Source organism: Pleuronectes platessa, chromosome 18, assembly GCF_947347685.1.
Source record: "Pleuronectes platessa chromosome 18, fPlePla1.1, whole genome shotgun sequence".
Classification (NCBI taxonomy): Eukaryota; Metazoa; Chordata; class Actinopteri; order Pleuronectiformes; family Pleuronectidae; genus Pleuronectes; species Pleuronectes platessa.
Window position 1 is genome coordinate 18280955 of NC_070643.1, and position 24889 is coordinate 18305843.

The window sequence follows — 24889 nt, forward strand, 5'->3', positions numbered from 1 at the left end:
AAAATCTGAAGGCCTCATGAAACAATAGCAGAGTGACATGTAAGGCAAAGAGGCTGCAGGGGGTGAAGATAAGTCAAATTAATATCACAGAGCAGATTCGTATTCTTCCCTCCCTTGGTATTTCACTTCTTTTCTAACAAAACGTATCCTCGGAGGACTTCTCTCTGTTTCTCATCATTTGTCCAGAAACAACGACACTACAATAATGTCTCAGATGAGAAGTGTTGTCAGTGTTGATGTGGTCTTTATTGCTCTGTCACTGCTCATTAACATCATTAGATTCTTTTGCCGGAAGCATCAATGGCAAGAGGCTGATTACAAAACATCCGAATACACTGGAGTGCAGATGAGGATACATTATGTACTTTCCCATTCACTCCCACATTTAGTCACACACACACAAGTGGAGTCTCACACACACATAAAAAAGGCTTTTAGCAACAACAGATCCAGTTACAGTCAGAATGTATTCATGACACACTCACGTCTACAACATTTTTAATTTCCAATGATTAAAAGCACATACCCACATATAATTTGATTTTGATTGATTGGAGGGAGATAACTGTATTATGTGAGAAAATAGGAATAATTTCACACCAGAACCAAGGATCCAGTAAAACTTTCAATTCATAAGTAGTAACAGAAAAAAAAATTCAGAGTAGCATCACTATCCATGTTATTAGACCAGGAAGATCAAACATTTTGTCAAAGGTCTAACTACATGGAAAACTGGTGAAAGAGTTACTATAGTTATTGTGCAATATTTAAAATGAAGCTTCAAAACAGACAAAAGTTACACTATGGTCTGAATTATGTATAAGCTGGTGGTTTTTGGTCTGTACAATATTTTTTAACAAATCTATCCCTCGTTATTTTCTCTTGTCTAGAAAGAGGGAACTCAAACCGACTTGTGATATTATCAACCGTTGGAACTTTAAAGTATGGAAAAAAAAGGCAATTTCAGTTAGACATGTTCGACATTCGAAGTGCATAGAACAGATTGAATATTAAGATGGACGACATGACAGCTCCCTGAAAGTGAAGCCAAACTGAAACCTGGCTGCAGTACAGGTCATTAGTCCCGCCTCCTCTCTGTGAGCTGATAGGACATGAACCAAAATAAAGTCAAAATACAGGTCAAATATATTTAAGGATGATGGATAAATACATTGTTCCATAAAATGTGGTTTTAATTAGTTAATTGATAGTATAAAAATGGGATGAAATGTAATGATTGGAGGATCCTGTTTGGTCCTGCGCATTTATTGCCACTACAGCTCCATCCCCTGATCACTACTGTAAAAACTCTGGTTTGTTTCTATCCGGGACATTTTGGCTTCATTTCTGAATAGTTAAGATGCATCGTCCATCTTTCGATACATACATTTCCCGTATCCACATCATAATCAGAGTCTTAAACATCTACTCTTTTCTTCCTGAGAGATTCGCATGAGCAGACAACCTCTTTCTGTTCCCTTTTCCCTTCAGTGTTTGAATTTGAGAGACAAAGAAAAGATGTGAAAGTTAAACAGTGGTGTAGAAAAACACATCAGAAATACATTTTTCACCCAAATCAAATCAAGAGTAAACAAATCAGTTTTTATTTGTTGCACCTCATGCTTGATTCCTAAAGTTGATGTCCTTACCTCCTATTCACAAACTTCACAGGCCACCATACAGGTGGATCTTGGCGAACGAGATAGTCTCGTCAATGTCTTTTTGGCCTTTCTCGTAGATGACGTAGATGTACTTCTGGTCCTCGACAGAATTGCTGTCGAGCGAGGTCATGCAGGAGTAGCCGCTCGGCCCGTGCCATATCTGGAATGCATTTCTCTCCCAAGATTTCCCATTATTCAGCGACCAACGCAAGGTTAGATTAACTCCTGAGGGGGGAGTAAATCAAGAGGACACATTAGAGCTGAAACGATGACTCGATTGATTGATAAATTAAAAAAACACCTACTACAACTTTGGATTCAAAATCTAAAATATATATTCTGATCTCCTAAATGTGCTTTTCTTTGTTATTTGTCATTGTAAACCCAGTATTTTTCTTAAAAGTTGTTGTCAAACTAATTTTGTACATAATGGTACTATGGCACTTTTAATCAAGTAAAAGACACGAGTGCTTCTGGGCCAAAGGAAGAGATCCAGAGTATCGGTATCAGTGATTCTTACTGTGGTGCTCGCTGGACGGGTTGACGAAGAACATCACTCCATCTTTCATCATCGCCGCGGCTGCCACTGCAGGATCCACCAGTTCGTAGTCGAAGTGAATATCATCTATGGGCAGGGTCATTCCCGCGTCATGGCTGCGTGCCACTATGCGACACCTGCAGTGGTAGTTGTTCTGGTTCCGCACATTGATGACGATGCTGCCGTCCTCCATCTCGACTGGCTGCAGGACCGCGGAGAGTGAGGAGAATCTTTAGTTTAATAGTGTCTGACATGGGAGTAATAATCAGAATGTTTTTTTCAAAGATATTTCGGGGCAGAGGAGGAGAGTGGGGAAGACATGCAGCAAAGGGCGGGTGGAAATCAAAGAGCTGCTGTAGAGCTTTGTTTTAAATGGAAAGATTGATAAAAACACACACTGACTGATATTTGAGGTATCATAACTGCTAGATGTTTTAAAATATCAAATCAGATTTTTTTTTTCGGCCACTGGAGAGCACAAGAACACCACAACATGCTGACAGATAAAACAGCCCCCATGAAAAGGTATCATATCAGAAACAATGCGTGAGAATCAAATTAAAGTTTGATACAAGCAATCACCCCAGCAGGAGTGCAAGGTTGCCTGGTTTGAAGAGTGACGCCACCCACACAACTTCTTCATTTCAGCATGTTGGGAAAGTCCATCATCTATTTGTATTCACTACAAACGAGTGCAGGCACATTAATAGAACAGAAAAATAAGTTAATTCTCATTTTATGCTGCAGGAATAACTGCAACAGTAATATTACTGTTTTTACAAGTGAAAAGGCTTTAGCTCAATTTGGAATTGCATCCAGTCGGCTAATGATTTGAATTGATTGATCTGGAATCTTATTGTCTTTGTGACTATGGAGAAAGTGGCTGTTAGAGTTGATGGATGGTTCTGAATGATAGATGAAGCCAAAGGATGAAGTATATTGTAATTTCCTGGAATCTTTTAAACACATCATCATTTTTTTTTCCTTCATGAAGGAATCAAGACTGTAACCATCACCACAGGGTTTACGAGCCATTTTCACACACGGTACCTGGCACTCGTCAGGGTTGAAGTCCTGAGGCTTCTTCGGCTGGTTGAAGGGGATGCTCCTCAGCGCTGCACCTTTGGTCCAGTTTTTCCCATGGTTGTCACTCAGGATGCAGAAAACGCCGTCACCCTCTATTGTTCCGTGACCACAAACCACCAACCTGTCTTTGTTTGGTTCACGTCGCTTCTGTAGAGAGAAAGACACAAAAGAGACAAAGAACTTTAAAAACAACAGAAACAACAAAAACAAACCAATGGCATGTTTAAGTAAGAGCAGCATTTTAATAGTTGGGATGGTGGGATGTTTTATTCCGATCCCAATCTTACCCTCTAATATCAATATCCTTGTCATTATCTCACACAAAAAAGTAATATCACCCACTGCCACGACTTTTCACTCCTGAGAATCATATCACTCTCTCACCTGGAGGCCGGTTCCTGGCCCGGGAGCAAAGTTCATGACTCCGATCTGGAGCGAGAGGTTCTTGGGCGAGCCCCAGCTCAGGCCGTCGTCCTTGCTCTCCACCATCATGGTGCTGGCCGGGCTGCAGTGGTAGAGGTGGAAGCAGACGGTGTAGATCAGAATGATTGTGCGCGCCTTCTCATCCACCACCACGGAGCCAAGGTTCAGGCCGTCCAGGACTGATCCATCGTCTCTGATGAACGACGACGTGGACCAGGTGGCTCCTGGAGAGATGATTCAGGACAAAGAGAGAAGGAAGCACAGGAGGAGAGTAAAACATGTGACCAACTTGAACGTTAACTACAAACTGCTTTTTGTTGAGTGTTATGAGAATATTTCTCGGTGGACATGTAACTAAACCACTCTGCGTGTGTTTTGAGTGCAAATCAAACAGTTTCTGATTGTCACTGCCTCCAGGGTCGACCTGCCTTTGTCTGTGGAGCGCCGCGTCGCGATGAACTTTGACCCATAATCCCCAGCTGACGTTTTCCTGGCCTCAGCGAAGGCCAGCAGGCTTCCCTTCGGGGTGAAGGTGAGCAGCGGGATCCTGTAGGTGGACACGGATTCCTCGCCGCTCTCCCACAGCACCTGCTTGTCGAGCACCAAGGGGTTGATCTGGACGGAGACATGAAGGGGAGGGGGGGGGGGGGGGGGGGCGTGAAGACATGATGAGTAATAGAAGTTGTTTACAGCTGTTGGTTAACAAACTTCTCCATGTTACTTAAAACCTCACGTTTCTGTTCCTTCTTTTGCAACGACCCTGTGATTCACTCTGTGAGTCAGGCTGTTACGTCACAGCAGTAAATATGTATTTATATATATTGGCAGTGGAGTAAGTCTTGGCGAGCAGCTTTGTCCCAATCGAGTTACTTTATTGGCTGGACTAAACCAACACTCTGAAGGTGTCAGCACTTCCTCTATCTTCACAAGCCAAACAACCAGCTGATCGATCAATAACGAAAACTATTATTTTAACAGATGTCAAACATGCACACAGATAAAAACAAAACATATTAACTGCTGCTTGAACTCAATAAAGTGAATCTGATAATAATATTTGACGATGTTTACAAACAGCTTCAACGCAGGGCTTTTTACTCGTAATGAAGTACTTGTACAGAGCAGTAGAAGTACGTTTACTTCATTCAAGGGTGTGAGTACTCGTTGAGGTTTGTGTGTGTCGGTATTTCTGCAGGTGACGTCGGTACTTTACCTTGACAGCGGCGCAGGAAAACAGAGGAGCAGCGAGAAGAAGTATGAAGAGAGCAGCCATGTTTCATCTGCTCTTCTCTTCTTCTTCTCACACCGCGGCGAAGAGACGAGCTGCCGGAATAAACCGACGGAAACCGACTAAAAACCCGGAAAACCGACTAAAACCGACCAAGAGTTACAGACGAGACAAACACAAAAATCTTTTTACCGCAACATCAGCATGTGGTCACGTGACCGAAGATGGACGGTCACGAGACCACCGCTCCTTACCAAAATAAAAGACCATAAACAACGAGACGCAGCATTCACAATAAAAGACTGCAAGTGACATAAAAATATTAAAATTCACAGCCACACTTTGATTAGTATTAAACGGAATTTATGCTTTATAAGACAGAAAATGGATATTGTTTTCTATTTATTAAATATGTTTTATCATTATCTCTCAAGAGCAAAAACAAGAAGACAAAACTACATTACAAGAAAAGGGACTGAGAAACCAAAATTGGAATACTAAGAGCAAATACATTTTTATTATCATATAAACGTAGAGACAATTTAAATAGCGTGTACGTTGGTTTTCCCTCTTTGAGAAACATGTGCAGACTTATTTTAGTGGGTACAAGGTTTTACTTTTACTTTATTTGGTAATGATAATATTAAAGAGAACGATGTTGTATTAATTCCAATTTATTAATGGTTTAAAGTTCCTGATCTCGCTTTGCATTTAGCGTGAGAACAATGACATGAATAAACTTACTGAATGTATCCACACGGAGGCAGACTTTTCCTATAACAACACCCCAGCCACCCACATCACTACTGTAAGCAGTCCTGTTCAGTAACGTTATGTGTTCCTGACTGTGCCTGATTTCAATCACAAAATTAGATTTCTTTCTTAGAGGGGTTTAAACTGAGCTCTGAATAACATTATTGAATAAATACAAGTAAGACACCTGTGATAAATACAAGTCAAAACAGAATTTTTGTATTTGACTATACCTAATTCTTTAAAATGTGGTAATTGTTCTGAGAAGTTCTTGCTCAATCCAGTTCCTTTATAACTACAGTAAGACAAGTGTATATTTAAAAGTTCAAGTCCTTTGTTTGACCCCCACTGATTCAGAACTACTCTTGACTTAACAAGCAAATAGCGAACGTGTAACAGTAAAGTAAATCTGTGACTTGAAAACCAACTCCATAAATGTCAATAAAATATCATTTCATCCACCATGAAACATTTTCACTGCAAACATGCATCTATGACACAAAGTTCAACCTCCATCACTCACTCAAAATGACTAAACAAGGATAAATAGGATTTCATAATGAACCTCGGCATATCAAAACTGTTTGAACTGACAGTGTTCTTGCTCTCTCTCTCTCTCTCTCTCTCTCTCTCTCTCTCTCTCTCTCTCTCTCTCTCTCTCTCGTATCGTATTATGTGTCGAGCTGAGAACCACAAACCACATTCCTGCAGTCATGAGGCCGAGCTGATCTGAGTCACACGCTTTAGAGAGAGAGAGAGAGAGAGAGAGAGAGAGAGAGAGAAGCAGAAGCAGGGGGTAGATATTAACAGTATCATACGCCACAGTTTGTGAAGGCTGCAACACAGCATACGTCGATGCTTTCAAGACAGAAACTATTTATGTGGAAATGTTCCCTGGAGACACGTGCTGCACAGGGACCAGGGAGGGAACGCAGGCATCACAGCTTGGTTGACAGGATGGTTTTTCATCTGAAAAGCAGGTGAGGGTGTGTTTAATCGTGTAAATGTATGAAGTTATTACTCTCTTGTGTTGGTTTTGGTTTCACTGCATGACAACTCCAGTGGCGAGTCACATGGAGACACAGAAGTTAGTTTTCTTTGAGGGACTTTTTGGCTTCCCCCCTGTTCTCTATTATATCCAATAAGAACTTTTAATCAAACACTTGTGTGGTTGATCCGTGGTAAATCTGGCATCACTGCTCAAATTGCCTCAGTTCAGTCTAATACAGACAAGCTACAGTTACAAGTCAAATTTACAATTAACGAGCGCTGCAGTGGGCATGAAGGTGGAATTTCATGATAACAGACTGTGAGTTGTTTCTTTCTGATAATCTGACACACACACACACACACACAGACAAACACAACTGAACATTCTAATTTCTTGCAGGTGCAGTTCTTGTGAGTATAGGCCTGCAGAGATGAATTGCACCACTTTATTTACAGGAAGAGAAGTGAAAGCAGCAGCTGATAGATAACAGCAACAACAGTATTGTGTAAGAGAGTGACTTGAGAGAGAGGCTGAGACATCAGGACAGCAGCGAGGGGTTTTCACACTCTGGTGCTGGCTCTGTCACACGTAGACAGGCGGGTGTGAGGCTGGAGAAGAAGTCTGTGTATGTGCTGCATGTGAGCTCCTGTTCGAGTCATAGTGACACAACAATTTACACCCACATGCACTTTATTCCTTAAGAGAGTAGCAGCCTCAATGACGAAGCCATCGCCATTACCTTCCCTTTCATTGCAGTGAAGCCCTGAAAACAGGAGTGATGTTGCTTCCTGCATATTTTCAGACTTATATTCAACCACTTCGGTAACACCCCTGCTTATTATAGAGATAAAGGGTGTGGTGTAATTGAAAGGGTTTCTACATGGAGATCCCGCTCGTCCAACATGAATATTCTGCTTCTTCAACTGTGACACGTCCAACAACTCTTCAAGGAAACATTACACATATAATCCTGTCAAATACAAAACACCCTCATTGGCCCAAGACACAATGTCCAACATATGATCTTCTATATGAATCCTACACTTAAAACCATATTGCCATAGTTTTCATAACTGAATTGATGGTGTCTGTTGCTGCGGTCTGGTTTGCATTGTCACTATGAATTGGCTCAGTAATTTGTTGTTTAATCGTCCTGAGGGGCTGCAGAGGGAACCTCAGGCTGCTCTCTGTTTGGGAATCCTGCGAAACACAACAATCAATCTATTTTATTTTTTAATAAGGTGGAGACGTGCGGCGTCACTTGCTAAACATTTATAATCTCCACTCCATTTCACAGTCACATGAGAAATTATTTCGTGTGAAGGATCATTTTCTTTTTCCGACACGAACAGTCATGAAGTCATGAGCTCTCGTCGGTCATTAGTTCCTTTTTTGATCATTTTTGCTGATCTAATTGCAAAGTGATGCGAGACAGCTGTCACATGAACGCCAACAGATCCTCTTTCGATCTGATGAAATTACAGAGTTTTTACATTTTAGTTTTACATTTTCACCAGCACTGGACTGAGGAGAACTGAAAGTGCCAAAATAAAAAATATAGAAATAAAGAAATAACTCTAACTAATGATATATATATATGGATAAATTAATTCAAAAGTGAAAATCTAAATATCTATAAATGAAAAAGTAAATGCAGTTTCACAAGGGAAAGGCTATTTTTTTTTTTTTTTACATTTATTCATGTAATTTCCCTATTTAGCTATATATATATATAAATATATACATTTTCTTTAACACTTATTTGTTTATATCTATTTATATATATAGATAATATTCAGGCAGTTATTTCTTGTGTAAATGTAAAAGTAAAATCGAAAAACACTGTCAATTAATCATTATCCAAACTTCTTGTTTACTCATGTATCTTTATGACGTGTATAGTGTTTCCTGTCAATCTGATCATATAAAGTACCTATAGCATTAGTACAAAACATCACACCCTAATTGGATCTAGTGTTGTACAGTCATGAATTGTTCTCGTGCAGTCACTTCCTTATTTGTCAGTTTTATTAACACACTGGCTTTTGAATGAAGTTGTTCTCGGTGCTGTAACACAATGAACTGATCTTCGGCAGGGTTTGGTGACCTCTGAAGCGATGGAGGACAAAACTCAAGGTTGTCCGGTGACGGAGGAGAGTGAGGTGGACGTGCAGATCAGACAAACCAAACCTGAACCACAAGCAAACAACAACAGACCCAGCTGGTCAAACGGTAAAAGATATATCCTCACACATATTATTGTGCTGAGTCACAATTTCGACACGATCAACTGGGCTGTGGTTCGAACGTGGCTCTTAATCCCCTACTAACATGCATAGCATTACATAATGAGCTGTTTTTCAAGTGTTCATGCACAATTACTTCTGCCAAATAGACTTTGTTTGTACTTGGAAAGACTGCTTGCTTATTTGACACATTTCCCTTGTGTTAACAGTTGGTTGTTAATGGCTGCGTTACGTTTGACATGTATTTGCATCTGCCTGTTGCCCCGTCTGAAGTTTTATATGGACTACACAGACCTTTTCTTCAACACACTCCACAAAGTGTTTAACACACTCTTTCTTTTTCTTAGGCCAGTGTGTTCTGTCGGTGTCGAGCTGCTCATCGTTAAACCCCAGGTTTGATCTGTCTCAGTGTCGCGCCAAACTGGAGAACACTGGCTTCCAGGTCAACAACCCCCCCCCCCCCCCCCCCCCCCACGCACACACACACCAGCTCAAATAACACAGTATTTGCTAAAATAACATTACTGGAGAACTGTATCTGACCCTGAGGTTGATTTGGATTTTTAACTTTGTTTCCTTTTTTCATTCTGTTAGATTCCAGTCGCCGACATGGAAGATCCACTGAGAACAGCTCTGGAGGTTCCCTCAGTGAGGAGATACATGGTTTTTAACTCTGCTTGCTTTCATTTCATGATGGCACCGGTACGAACGTCCGGCTCTCTACCTCCATCTTCTGACAATCATTTTCTTCTCTTCTTCTGCAGTTCTTACTCTCACACTACATGTCAGTGATTTAACATTAATCTAAAATTAGTGGACAGTTGTAAAAAAGAATATTCAGTCTCCAGTTCCCAAGGTTGAGTAAATCTCTAAACTGCTGTTTTGCCATTTGTACTGACTTTGAACCTTGTATAACCAAGTTACACCTAGTTTTACAATCAGGGGTTATTATCTCACACTGTAGTAAACATGACACTGCTTGCAGCGTGTGTACTTGTCTTAAATGATACTTCACAGGCAAGAATTATGATAAAACAAAAGTATGATTGTGTACTGCTATGAAAAAGGTGTTGCCAAACATCAGTAACATGAATATGTTTTTCCTGGATTGTCTTGATTATGTTATTTAGAACAAATATATAAATGTTTCACATATTTACTTTCCTGCTGTCCCTGAATATTTTATGCTTTGGCTCTCATAGTTGTTGTGACTGTTGACAGCCTCTCCTCCTCCTCCTCCTCCTCCTCTTCCACCAGGTGCTCTATGTTGTGGTGTGGTGCGCCGTGTTCTCCACCCTCCACCTCTACATCACAGTCAGCGACTACTGGGTTCTCTGTCTCTGTGTCAGCTTGGTCTCCATCTTCCTCACCACTGCCATCATCTTCATCCTGCACCAGAGTAACAAGCAGGTACACAGGGATCTGTATCCACATGAATATTGGCCTCGGCATATACGATGTTCATGTGGGATTTTTTAAATTCTCCTAGGGTGGTTTCACTGTTGAAATAATTCATTCTAAAACGTATATGCGTGTGTTTTTGTGTCAGATCAACATGAATTTAGACGTGCGGTTAATCCAGGTGAATGAGAGGATGGTGAAGCACAAGCTGCTGGTGGCCGTGGCCGACTGGGTCCAGAGCTGCAACGGAAACATGCAGGTTGTTCTTCTAGATTCATCTGACACTGGGAGACTATCCTAGAGAGCAGCTCCAAAAAGAGATTTGAATTGAAGTTGAATAGTCTTACTCATACTGTGTCCATCTCTCTGTAGTTGTACTTTGTGTACTGGGACATGACGCGCTGCCTGAGGGCCCTGACTGAAGCTTTAGAGGAGCGCAGCTTTGTGGCGAATAACATCCAGGTGAGAGAGTCTGGAACATCCGTCGCTCTGTCTGTTCTCCGGCCGCTGCGTCTATCTTAGTCTTCGCTCATTTCACAGCTTTCATTGTCTGTGGAGGAAGTTAAAGCAATTCCATCAATGTCACACTTTGACTAGAAAAAGCTGAAGCGGAAAATGGCCCATCTCGTCCTCGTGACTGAGGTCCCGGCTGTTGACCTGGAGGTCGGCGGCTCAGACGTGGAGCAGCAGGCCTCGGAGGAACAGAGGCCTCTGCTCACGCACGACGACCAGGACGCGGGCTGCAGTACCTCATCCAGCCAGCGGGACGACACCAACGTCACCGTCAACTACAGCCTCCTCCCCGACCCATCGTTACCGGCTCAGGTGAGAGAGATGCGATACTGCCGCTTAGACTAGAGCCAGTACTGGGAGGACTGGACTGTTTTGTGTTTAGTTTAGCTTTATTCTAAAAATGATCACCTAACAATAAGAGTAATACACCTTTAAGCACCCAAAAATACTTGTATAACTTTACGATAGCATATAATGCAGATTGTATCTTCACCGGGCAGCTTTGGTTTTCTCATCTCGCAGCAGTGATTATCTGTCTGGTATTAAATGTTATGTTGTCTTTCCATACACCTTTTTTTCCCCGCAGGCTAAAGCCAACCAGCTTCTGATGACGTACAGCGCAGCCTATGTGAAGCTGCTGGTGTCTGAGAGGTTGTCGGGACCGTCCCACCACCGCCTGCGCTCCCGGAGGAACCACTGCACCCTCGCCCCCCTCTGCCTCTGCCAGTTCATCAAGAAGAAGATCCTCCAGTAGCAGAGCGGACCTCAAACCAAACACACAAAAGACTCTTGATCTGATAAACTGAGATTTCTTTCCGGAGCAAACGTGGCTGAAAGACACTCTGCACTCGTGATGTCTCTCTTCTAAAGTCTGGCTTCTCTGGCCTGTGGGCTTCTGTGCCTGCGTCGCTGTCTTCACGCCAGCTCTGTGTTGGCACCACCTGGATATTTGTCCATTTGCCACCTGCCAAATGGCGTCACACTGAGAACACATGCAGGTCAATCCAGCTGCTGTTAAGCAATATTTGTACTCTTGTATACACAACAATCGAGGCACTGGGTTCATCTGTTTAAATCACTTCCATGAACAATTAATAGATTTGTGTGATTTGCAGTAGAGTCTACAGTATCGGGGCAATGGTAGAATAAACTTTGAACCATAACTGTGTATAAAGATGGAGGACATGACTGCTCCAAAGATTCTGGATCCGTCTGGAGGGTTGAGACGCGTCATCCATCTTTACTTACAGGCTATGTTCGTTTGTACTTTATACTTCTATCATTCCCTCTGAAATGCTGTAAAGTAGATGTACCTACAAATTGTACTTAAATGCAGTAGTTGGGTGGATGTACTTAATTTCACTTAACCACCACGGTTTGAATGTAATTTCAGTGTTGCTATCGGTACGATCAATCTAGTAAAAAAACTTTCGAGCATTTGAGTAGTTTTTTCACCTCTGCTTGGATGGATGAAAAGTGATTTAGAGACAATGGAAGCCAGAAGGGGAATAAAGGAGATCCCCTCGATGCAGGTGTGTAATGGCGCTGAAACACAGGGTAACGTGGATCACTGGCTTTAGTTTCCTGACCCCATGACCTCAAATCCCAGGGAATCGTCTGCGTTTGCTTTTTGCAGTTTCAAACCTTTGGTTTTCACTTGCGCAGGTTAATTGGTTACCCATTCATTAGAGTTTGCAGGAGGCTGGATATGTATTTCCCAGCGATCGTCCATCAGTCCTGACACTGCGGCCGAGAGGACGGCCCAGTGAGGGAGCCACAGGATCACGCAAACACACACAACGAGACAGCCAGCGTGGCCGAACCAGGAGGAAGCTGGGCCCTGTGTGATGGAGGAGAGAGACGTGCAGCGTGAGGCCAAGTTCAATGATCTGAGAGACGCTGGTTCTCCTTGGGCGGCTAAATGGCCATCTGTGATCCTGCTCACTCAGACTGGCTCCGCTCCCACCGTCAGGTTCTCCATCCAACCTGCTCTCCGATGGCCTGGCTGTCTGGGTCCATACTTCACCTGGTGACATTTAAAAGTGCCTGTAAGGATTGATTATAGTACGTTAAAAGCAGCTAATGTGCTATCACATAAGAGAGAGAGGGGATATGTTGTTATTTATAGGGGGAATACATGAGGAGGATCAGCTTGTAATGAACTTATATTCTTTTTTTTTTCATTCAGACGGTTCTCCTGTAATAAAACATAGAAATATTTAAATTGGAAAAAATATAATTGGATAATTGGATAAATAAAAAAAAGTATAATTATGATCTAACATTTTTTGAAGAAAAGGTTCTAAGCTGGTTAAAACTTATTGAAATCAAGTTGGGCTCGAAATTTCTAAATTTATTGTAGGAATTCTCCTAAAGTTTTTTGAGTTTTTCTGATGTGAAAATGTGAATGCATAAAAACAGGTGGCACCATAGGGTGGAGAAAAGAAAACACAAACCTGTGAGACCTGCTGTGATTCAACACAAGATAGTGAGAGATGCTGCAGTTCACGTTCTGACAAAGAGAGGAATGAAGAGAGAGAGAGAGAGAGAGACAGAGAGAGAGACAGACAGAGAGAGAGACAGAGTGGGAAAAAACCAGGGCAACTATAAATAGCCCTTCAGTGATGAGGGGAGAGAGAGAGAGGCCACAGAGAGACGGAGAGGATGGAGAGAAGCTGAGAGGTGAAACACAGATCAGAGGAATGAGACGCCGCCGTCGCCGCCATGTCGTTCACAACCCAGAATGATTCTTTATTCATTACAACTGAAGTCAGAAACAACCAACGCATGTGCAAACACAGCCATGAACATAATCAGAATAATGAACCCCAAGAGAACCACACGTACACAGGTAAGTAGGTTTTGGCTCTTTGAAGCAACCCGTCGCATTGACTGTACAAGCTGGACAAACTCAAACGAAGAGGAAACGAGAAGAGAATGAGAAGCTGTGTCAGAAAGCACACAGGGAGACGCAGGCTGAGGATAAACTGAGCATGACTCTGTTCCGCAGACACAAGCTCACTGACACAACCTTCTGTATAATAATAATAATAATACTAAACAGCACTGTGCTTCATTTACTCGTCTTAACACTGAAATATCAACGTGTCGATCATACGGGGGCAGGACCTGTATTCATCAAATGGCTTACAGTGAAAATTGGGCTTAATTTAGATGATTAAAGTATAAATTCACTTTGACTTCTGCGAACAAACCTAAAAAAAATACTTCTTTCCCAGTCAACTTAATTTAGCACCAGGGGGACACAACAAACCTGGTTCCATGCAAATCTGTAGCCTCTCTAAAGCTCACTGTATATACACTGTATATGTCCACAGCACTCACTATATATAGATGTTTGTATATATTGTGCAGAGCTGATAAACCAAACAGACTTTTTCCCGCTGTGGCTTCATGTTTAATCAAAGATATTGGAACGGTGTCAAAGTTCTCATCCAACCCTCTGCAAAAAAAAAGTAAAGAAGCGGTTTTCCTAAAATGTCAAACTATTGATTTGATAATAAAATGTCAACAAACTCATTTTCACTTGAAGTTCGAGCCCTACAGAGTTTTTCTCTATCTGACTTACACACTTTCTCTAAATCACTCCAGAGGTAACGAGTACATACTCGATGTCTCTATGACTTATTTATTTATCAGGCAATAAAACCTATTCAGGAATAGGGTCATCTTCGTGTTCTCCCAGTTGCTTCGTGCTGTATCCAGTTTGGTTTGTTACATCAATATTTATATACACAGTAATATAAATATTTTAGATTGTCATTACTTTAAATATATTAAAGCTGAAAAGACAGACAAAATGAAAATAAACAGAAAAAAATTGTGTTTAATTTGCTGCAGCTGATGTGACAGTTGAGTGACAGCAAATCTTCTTCTGAGCAAACATGTGATCAATCGAGTGGTCGACTGATAATTATTCTTAGATTCTCTTCAATGTCTCGTTCTCTGCACCATATGACTGAATATCCTTCTTACCTATAAAAACCCGGATGTGTTCAATGTACTTTTTATACATCACAAATTAACGATTACGTTATAATAATAAATGTATGTTAAAGAATAAACTGTGACATAATCTGTATTCATATCGTCTCTATTTATGTTCACCGTCAACAAACGTAATCTTTTCAATATACTGTATATGTATAGTTATTTTAAAAATAGCATTATGGTGGGGAGCGACAGAGGAAAGGGAGGATGAGAAGAGATATGTCAATAGGTCCGATAACTCATGTGGACAGGGAGAAAGACGGAAAGAGAGAGAAAAGGAACCAGGGGAAAGATTTCATCGAGCAGAAAGTGCTACAATACAATATCAGGCATTAGTATTTTCTCTCTCTCTCTTTTTTTGGAAACATTCATGTTCAGTTCTCTCCCCCGACCCCCTGAAACCTTAACAAACAGTTCATACTGTGACACAACACCATTGGCTCATACAAATAGAGCAACGCTATGGAAACTGTGCTCATACAGGAGGGGGGGGGGGCGTGATCTCACGGCCGCACATCCAGCCTCAATTTTCGGGGGACATAACAGAAACAAACGCAGGATGACATGCAGGGTTATGTTGCCTCAAAGAGTCTAATGTTGCACTAAAGTCTCACACACTGTGTCGGAGATTGAAAAAGCAAAGAGATGTGCAACACAAAATAGGCCGACACACTTCTAAACTACTATTTTCCATCCCAAGAGTCAAATACTTGTCATCTAAATCGTCTCTTTTTCTCCCTTCTGAAAGTTCAACACTTTGAAAAATACTGTACCACACACTAATAGAAACTTTTAAGAAATATTCCCAACAACAGCAGCCGGGAGACAAGCTTTTTCTTTTGTTTTTCTTTTGCACCGAAAGCCCATCAGCCTAAATTTATATTGATCATGCACTATATGAGAGCTATGAATCTAAGCAGCTATGTCATCTCGGTTACTATAAAGTGCAACATCAACATCATAAGATATCAAATCTAAGCCAAATCAAACATGTAGCTGCAGAGAAAAGTCAGAGTGCGGGTAGATATTGAATAAGTTAACAAATAAAAGCTTTTAAATAAATTAACAGACACAGAAGTCATAAGTTATGCATGATATCATCCAGCTTAAATGTCCACACAGACGACAAATGCAAAATAAATACTGTGTGTGGTCAGCGAGTCACTTTGCGAGTCCATTTGTTGTGTTGAATGTGTATTGATCAGCCCGGCTGATGCTTTAAATCCATTTGACAGTCTCTAGTTGTATCAGCGACAATAACACTACTCGGGAAAACAACACTACTTCAACATGGCACTTTTTTTTTTGTTTTTAAGAGGACAACGTGTGTAGTGACTTGTGTGTATTTATCCTAAAACACCTCTTTGGGTGTGGCGTCTTCTCCTGTCGAGGCAGAAACACGCAGTGGCCTGTCCGCTCGTCTTACTTACATCAGGCCCTAGAAATCAAATAGCGTCAAATGAATAGTTAATACAAGGAGCTTGGTTTCCCTCCTGCAGCTCATGTCAGCAGCTGCACAGAATCTGGGCCTCGGCTGACAGCTGCTCGTGTTTGGTTTGAATGTCAACTGTGATTGGTTGTGTTTTTTTGGTTGTTTGGTGTGTGTTTGACGGCAGCAGGTTAAGTCAGAGCTATGTGTGTGTGTGTATATATATGTGTATATGTGTGTATATATGTGTCTGTGTGTGTGTGTGTGTAGCTGTACACAGAGGGCCAGCGAAGCTTTAGCAGTTTGAGTGCATTTTTCAGAGCTCCTATATTCCACCAGACAATTAAGAGTAGTCAGCTATAGCTAATTTGATGCCACAATTCCCCCTCGTGAGTGTCTAGGGCTCCCAGTCGTCGTCGTGGTGCTGCGAGGCGATGATCACCACCACGGTGAGGATGGTGCACAGCACGATGGAGGCGATGCCCACGGCCAGGCTGATGAAGGAGAAGTTGCGCGCTTCTCGCGAGGCTATCTCCGCCGTCACCATGTCCCCTCTGGCTATCGCCGTACGCACCTATAAGTGATGCAGGAGGGAGGAGGGTTGGGGGGGGGGGGGGGGGGGGGGAGACAATTAGATACTGTGTTACATAACAGGAAGAAGCAGTGGGGGGGCAGGGGAGAGTCTGGAACACGGATCGATTCCACTGCGGCGCAGGCCCGAATGTGGGGAGCAAAGGGGCCCACACCACGAGATCCTAACAGGCCCTAACGGCCTCTATATACGGTCTATGATAACAACACGTCCCGGGCTCGGACCGGTGCGTCCACGCCCTGTCAGCTCGGCTCAACTCAAAGCCAGCTGAGAGCGCCCCGAGGAGAAAAATCCATTCTGTCCCGCTGCACCCACAATGGAGCGGGTTACGTAACGTGGTGTGTGTCATGTGCATGTTGGAGAGTTGCAGCCCGGCACCGCACAGAGGTAACCAGCAGAACTCACGAAGGTTGAGAGACACCAGACTGAGCTTTCCAGCATCACCCTCCACTTCAGTGAAGGGCTCGTACTCGAGAACACTCTGCAGACGTGGTGGAAATGCAGGAGCTCCGGGTGGAATGATGCTGCAGCTGCAATTCCTTCTTTTTTGTTTTGCACGTCTAATCGAAATCCTGACACTCGCAGATTTTGCAGTTTCCCTCTAAACTGTTCCCCTGATTCTGCATAATTTAAAAAAGCGGTTCATTCACAGTTCACCTACAGCAGATTCAACTGTAAACAAGCAACTCACTCGCTTATTTCACAGATATTTTCTAGTCTTTGTTGACAGAGATGGAAAAAAAAAGAAAAGAGAGAAACCTGTCACATCCTGTTTCCACACTCGCTTTCAGGGATGAACGATCTTTCCGAGCGATCACATCATTCACATGCAAGTCTGTGGGTTTGTTTACGACCATGAATGCCTCTGCTGTGGTTCTTAATTGACATTTATATAACGCAGGGACGTTAAAATAAGAATAATCTCTTTAATGGGGGATTCGTTAATTTACCTGACGTCCATGATTCATTCACTTCCCCTGAGTTCATCCTGATGATTTGTGAATAAATTGATTCTGTGGGTCAGCAGCAAATAAAATGACACCAGGGTCATTTGGATGTATTTGTTTTGGACCTGGCACTCGACAGAAGCTGAACCAACCAGTGCACTCCAATTCAGAACATGCATGGGGAACATGAATGATTGGAGTAAAGCTCTAGGAAATACAATATAAGAAGACATTTCACTCGAAACAAACAGTGTGAACCTCATGGTGGCGCTAGAGGAGAGGACGGGGGAGCATCAAAGTCAGAGGGAGTTATCCTCTGGGGACCATGAATGTACAAAATGTGATATTTCAGTCTGGAAGTGAAGTGGATCAACAAACAAAATTTTCTTGTTGATATTTAGCTGGATTAAAGTGTATTTAATCTATGTCATATCATATCATAACTTTAAGATGCGTTCACATGGCAATCTTGGGTCAAAGGCGAAACATTATTATCTCTGCCTGGGAGGTTATGTTTTCCCCATTGTGTTTGCTTGTTGGTTTGTTGGTTTGTTGGTTTGTTTGTTAGCAAAATTACACAAAAACTCCCAAACAGATGTGGTACATTTTTTATCCCTTTCTTTGACATTGTGAGATGGGCCGTGTTTTGATGTTTTTACATATTTCCCACTGAATCATTGATGAATCTTGATCTGGGATATTTAAAGAACTGATATATATATGAGCAGGAGCAAAATGGTGCCCCTTGATTTGATTTTTATTGTAACGTCCTCGGTGGAGTTAATAAACCCGAAGAACAAACAGATGATAGGAAGCAGCATGTACCTGCACAGCTTTGATGATGGCGATGATGCCTGTCGGCCAGAAGCAGCAGACGGTGGTGAGCACGGCGATGGGCAGGTAGTCGTGTGGCGGCCGGCGGTCCATCAGAGTGATGCCGGGCGGCATTTGCATGGGATGGATCTGGCCCGGTTGGATTCCTGGATGGGTTCCTCCTGCTGGCATGTAGGGCTGACCCTGAGTGGAGAGAAAGAGAGAGAAAAGAAGATCATAAGTACATCAGCAGATTATAAAACACTACAAAACACCAGAAGAAGGTGATGAGGAAGAGGTCGGTGGGATGAGCGGGGAAGGATGACTCATGTTGGTATAGAAGCAAAAGGAAATAGTAGAAATCAGAGAAGAGTTAATTAGAGACGAGAGCCCCCTGATGATTAACCTTCAAAGCCAAATGGACGTTTTTATCAGCTTTGATTTCAACCTGCAGAGCTCAGACGTGGCCACCATCTTACGTTGTGTAAGAATCTCATGAACGCTCATGGCTGTAATTAATGTTAACTGCAAGAATCCGGAGGAGAAATCTGAAGTTGCATTGTCACCACAACCCCGCTAGAATGTGCATGAACATTAAAGATATATATTGCCAGGAAATGTAGAAATTAATTTCATTGAAATAAATCAAGACTAATAATCACCTCTGGTCTTTAAATGAGGAAACATGTTTGCACTAAAGGAGTTACACTTTAATTAGTTCGGTGACTCACATTCGCTTTTCTGTGCCTGATTTTACCACTTTACTTTTACTCTAGGCTACAGTCGTGTAAACACATGATTCAGAATCAACAATATGCAGATAATGAAGGGAACAAAAGAGGAACTGATCCTTTCTGCTGAAGCGAAACCTTCTCTTTGTTCAGCAACAGACTGATAATGATCGAATTGTTTCACTCATTGTTTTGGGGATTGTTTCTCTTTGATGGATGAGAAGAGAGAGAGAGACAGGGACCATCATGCGACACATTTCCCACAAGTCAGATGTAAACTGGGGATTGTGCAGTTTTTGATCGGTGTGTTAATCCCTTGATGACCTAATGATCTCATTTGAATAGTTTTTAAACCCGGAGTGGGAAAACTCTGTCAGACAAAAGCAAAGATTTGAGAAAAGTAAAGAATCAACACTCTTTCAATGCAGCAGAAGCATCTGTCTAGTAAATTATTATAAAACTATGTTACCGTAAAACAGTGTTATAAATAATTTAAAACTCCATCCGTCAGACCTGAGAGGTAACAGCTATTATCTGTGATGTGCAATGTACAGGATGCTGACTGTCTAAACAGAGACTGGTGCAATCCTGCAGCAAACTGATGTCAGACCTGGGAAATAGTTTGAAAAACTTGTCAGTGACTCACTGACGCCATTGGGTAGATGGGTACATAAGCCGTGCACGGCTGCAGCTGCATCGGGTAGCCCGGGTGGAGGTATCCGACGGGCGGGTGAGACATGGGGCCTCCGGGTCCCTGGGTCTGCACGGTGTAGCCCTGCGGGGCCCCGTGAGGCCCCATCGGGCCGCAGTGGAACTGGGTTTCCTGGAGGTAGCCCTCTGAGCCCGGGGGAGGGGGGTGGCGGAGGGTAGCTGGGCTGGGTGCCTGGCGCAGGAGGCATGTTGGGGTGCTGGGGTACGTTGGGGTCCTGCTGGTTGGAGAGGTATGGAGGAGGCTGCATGGTCTGACGGCCAGAGTCATCGAGACCTGAGTAAAGAAGAAGACGAAGAAGAAGGAGCAGGTAGGAGAGGAATCAGAAATAGAGCAGAGGAAGAACAATAAAAGACAGAGATGAGGACATGTTATCTAACTCGAGTGCGGCCACACGTTTGTCCGCATGCTGGATGTTCTATGTCTCATCTCACTGTTGAGGAGGAGATTACACAACAAGACAGACCACGGCTCCTCAGCAAGACTTCAAAAGACAACCAGAGGGGAAAAAATGATATTTTCCAGCCTGTGTGCTAATGATGACAGTGATTGACGTTTTCACTTCAAAAGAAAAAGAGGAGGAAGAGGCCTTTTTCTCTTTGTGTCTCCCTTCAACACAATCTTCATTACCGCTGAAGAACTTCCGCTGACGGTCCGATCTGCTGCTGGACGTCCCGGCAGTTTATTCAACACTGAATATGACTGATGGGGGCCTCGTGTTCTCACAATGGGGCTGCGGTGCGGGGAGCGGTGATCCATTCTGACAGGGACATGAGGAGGGCGGAGGGAGGAAGATGGAGATAGATGGAGGTGAGCATGAAATGAGAGAGTGGAGAAGGAGAGCAGGAGGCGGTCATGAGAGCGGAGCGGCTGAGTGATGAGGGCTGACGACTGGTGCTCGGGGAGCGGCTTTACGTAACAGTGCCCGACTCCGTCACAAGCAGGAACTGGACCAGAAACAGACAGAGGGGGAAGGGGCGAGCACAAGGGGAAGGGGACACCTTTAAAAGGTTCTAACAACAGGACGGGCAGCTTGACAAACATGAGACAACATAAATATGGAGTGAGTGACCTGGTGGTTTCAACCCAGTGGCCATGATACACTTTATATTTACGTTTGGAGAAATGTTTTGATTGAAAGTGGAAGATAATCAGATATGGGTTGAAACGGAGGAAAGAAACGATAGTTTAGAGGCTTTTCAGGTGAATCCTGATCGAAATGAGATATTTTGATATTTGATTTTAATTCACTAATGACAAAAAGCTCAAAATTATATAAAGAAATGGCTTATTGATGTATTACAAACCTAAAGGGCTGACAATTCTGCTGACGAGGATTGTGGGATACGATGGAAACCACTTCCATCAGCCCCTTTTTAATCTAAGTTGTTTAAAACCAACATTTTTAAACCTCTGACGACATCATGTTTACTAATCATAATCCAGATTGAACTTGAAATCCAACTTTCCTGTACTTCATCTCATCTTTATTAATATTTCAGTTCCTCGGTCAAGAGTGAAGCTCAAATCTAGAAGCGTCGAGATGACAAGACAAGATGCGTCTTCCGTCTTCAGAGGTTTATTTTTGTTCTTGTGAATAATTTAATATTATTACATTTGGACTCGTGCAGCCACTGATGATGGGTTAGACGTAGATATTACTTTGTTTTATTGAGCGTTTTACATACGTTTAAGGAGATATTGGGATAGACGTGTCCATATGTGTGCAGGTTAGACCGTTTATGTGTATATAGGCAGATAGGATGGATAGATAGATAGATAGATAGATAGATAGATAGATAGATAGATAGATAGATAGATAGATAGATAGATAGATAGATAGATAGATAGATAGATAGATAGATAGATTGATAGATAGGTAGATAGATGTATAGGTGGATCAAATGATATATACTATATATAATATATATGTATATAACCATAATATGATTCCACATTTTCACTGAATACTAACCACATAATAGTTTTATTCCAATTCAAGGTAAATATTTTTTACTGCAACTAATTATAAAGTGACCTTTTCAATGGTAGAATAAGACTTTATTTATTTGGTTTATTTAACAACAGTGTTTACAGTAAATGTTTTACAGCAGATGAATAATGTTGCTAATTTCCATCTGTTGTCCTCGGGGGTAATGGAATTAGATTAACGACGAGATTAGTGAATGTTCTGCTCCATCCGGTCAATTCACTGCACTGCAGCACTGGATCAACTTTTATTAATGAGTATCAATATATTATATATCATGAGACTCTTCTGCACCATCTAAAGTTACATTTGACAAATAATCCTCAGAGGTGTGTTGATGTGTCTCAGGATATTTTCAGATGTGAGGAGCAGGGATTTAAATGATTAATGAAGATTAGGATTTTAAAAAAAAATTGTTGAAGATGAGTGTGGACATTTAAAGTGACAAGAACTTACTGGCACCATTTAAGGGCCTTTATTCCTAATTCTTCAGGTTTTCTGTCTGACCAGATACTCAGCTGTACTCAGGATGATCTGCAGTTGTACATTCCCTGTACCACGGAATACAGTCAGTACACAACAACTACAATTCACCTTAAATTCTATGATCGATTATGTACAGGCGACATAATGGTCAAAAACTTCATATGCCTGCTGCACCCTGGACGATTACGATTGTTTAAATGTGGGACAACGCTAACATGATGACCTTTTATTAGCGTGAGACACGCGAGACGATCCAGTCGAGACACAGGACCGGACACTTGCCGTCTAAACAACTTCTAATTCACCGCTCCACAGACTTTACAGAAACTCACGTGGTACTCAGATCTCAAACATGGAGGTGGACATCCAGTGTCATCATCTGGCTCGCTTAATCTTTGTACGTCTTGTTGGACTCTTATTTACGTCGTTGGGAAGAACTCGTGATCTCGTCGGTGACATCAGCTCACTCTCTTTCACTATTGTTGGTTTCTGCTCACTCGCCCAAACGTTGTTCCCTTTTCTGTCCTATATTTACGATTTTAAATCGTAAATATACAGGATCTTCTGGCAAGATTATTCAGATTCAAATGATCCTGTACTGTGCAGCAGGCATAACGAGACCTAGTGTCATGAGCTTTCTGCCAAAACCTTTGATATAGAGATTATAAACTAAGGAGTGGGGTGGGGTGGGGGAGTCCCTGTTGCCTGGGGCCCCAAAGTCCCTTGCAGCGCCCCTGGGCTGAGCACCATCCCAACATACATCTCATCAGGGAATCAGACACTTAACAGTTTAAATAGTGACCGTCTGAGCTTTAACACGAAACACGTGATGTGCAGCAGATGCCATTCATATTATTATAGGATGTTAAACACGCGCAGAGTGGGGGCGTGCACGCGCAAAAAAGGACACCCACACTAACGTCAGGAGAGATGTGCGGGGGCTCGTGCGTAATGATGATGATGATGATGATGAGGCACATGGAGAAAAGAATAAGCTTATGATAAAATAAACATAAAATGGCTGTAGTTTGAATTTCAGATTTTAGTCTGTTACATGTTATTCAGACAATATGTGTCAAGATGATTAAAATACACAGTTAGAGACAAATCACAGATATAGAACGTGTGATGGTTTGAGTTTATTGCTGTGGATGTGAGGCCCTGTGGTGGCTTCTCTCTGCGGGCTGCACCCACACACACAGCGGCGCATCGTCCTATAGGAGCAGCGCTGCTGTGCGGATGGAGCCGGAGGTTGATGCAGATGACAGACTCACACAGACACACACACACACACACACACACAGACACACACAAACTCAAAATATAAGGATCAGATGTGAATCCACCAACCAAACAGATGAAATCAAACTGGAACCCATTTCTCCAGATTCTCCACATGCAGAACCCACCGTGTTTTTCTGATGACATGATCTTCTCTCCTCCTCCTGCGAGCGGATGTTTTTTTTTTTACTCCAGCTGATGGATACAACAATCCTCCTATCGCGCGGTGATGCAGACTCTTACTCCAAACAATCCATCCTCAGCACGTCTTCATCTTTAAAAAAAACAAAAAAAACACCCCCACTGTTCATTTAGGCTAATAATACTGATCATAAACCAGCGGCTCCAGGTGTTATTCGTGCGTAAATCCAGATGTTGTGCGGCGGCTCAGTCTCCCCCGGCTTCCTCTAACAAGATTTCTCCACTAACGCGTCGCCTGTACATTGAATTAATCAGACACAAAGCTACCGTTGTCTTAAAGCGACAGATTCACTGACTGACTGAGGGAGGGAGGAGAGGACGGACACACACACACGCACACACACACGCGCGGAGGCTGGAACATCACTGCTCCAACACAACAAAGAGGCAGCCTCTCCATCTCATCTTCCCTTTGCCTGACGTGTCACCACCTCTGGTTTATTCATGTTGTCCTCACATGGCTGTTTTCCTGCAGGAGGTCAGACACCTTTATGGGAAGACACTGGGGGTGATGCATGTTTTTTTGAATCTCTTACGATTTAAATATATACACATAAGCGAATTACGCCTGGGAGAAGAGCAAAAAGCTAATTGACAAGTGAATTTAGTATCTGATCATTTCATATTGGACTTAAAATCTAAAGAGATGGGCCAAATGCATCAGCATGAAAAATAAATAATTAATGTAAGTATTCAAATTTCTCAGGAAAACCCAGAATCACCTTCCTGTGTTTGTATGCCTCTGCAAACCAGTGTAGTTTCAGTCTACATCGCTTTTTTCCCATGGGCTCATGAGGACACAGTGACCTTTAAACCTCCAAACACAGAAATTCCCATTAGACGTCAAAAGGCTAAGCTC

The 24889-nt window shown here is 42.4% G+C and overlaps 3 protein-coding genes across 3 annotated transcripts; 1 reads left to right on the top strand and 2 right to left on the bottom strand.

Annotated features, from left to right (window-relative positions):
- Nucleotides 1-224: 224 nt before the first annotated feature.
- neu1 (neuraminidase 1) lies at nt 225-5180 on the bottom strand. The gene is made up of 6 exons (XM_053446081.1): nt 4922-5180; nt 4137-4323; nt 3670-3932; nt 3250-3432; nt 2182-2401; nt 225-1886 (listed from the first exon to the last, which is right to left on the bottom strand). The coding sequence occupies exons 1-6, from the start codon at nt 4979-4981 to the stop codon at nt 1666-1668; spliced, it is 1134 nt and encodes a 377-aa protein (XP_053302056.1). The 5' UTR covers nt 4982-5180; the 3' UTR covers nt 225-1665.
- Nucleotides 5181-6386: 1206 nt separating this feature from the next.
- LOC128461249 (transmembrane protein 268) lies at nt 6387-12277 on the top strand. Its single transcript, XM_053446083.1, has 9 exons — nt 6387-6669; nt 8777-8912; nt 9274-9368; nt 9521-9628; nt 10184-10336; nt 10476-10586; nt 10700-10789; nt 10925-11152; nt 11427-12277. Exons 2-9 carry the CDS (start codon nt 8798-8800, stop codon nt 11592-11594), a joined length of 1068 nt encoding a protein of 355 aa, XP_053302058.1. The 5' UTR covers nt 6387-6669; nt 8777-8797; the 3' UTR covers nt 11595-12277.
- A 4400-nt stretch (nt 12278-16677) lies between these two features.
- prrt1 (proline-rich transmembrane protein 1) lies at nt 16678-23976 on the bottom strand. Its single transcript, XM_053446098.1, is given in 5 exon segments — nt 16678-16854; nt 18645-18836; nt 20010-20219; nt 20221-20348; nt 23958-23976. Coding segments are annotated over 5 exon segments (726 nt in total).
- Nucleotides 23977-24889: the final 913 nt, after the last annotated feature.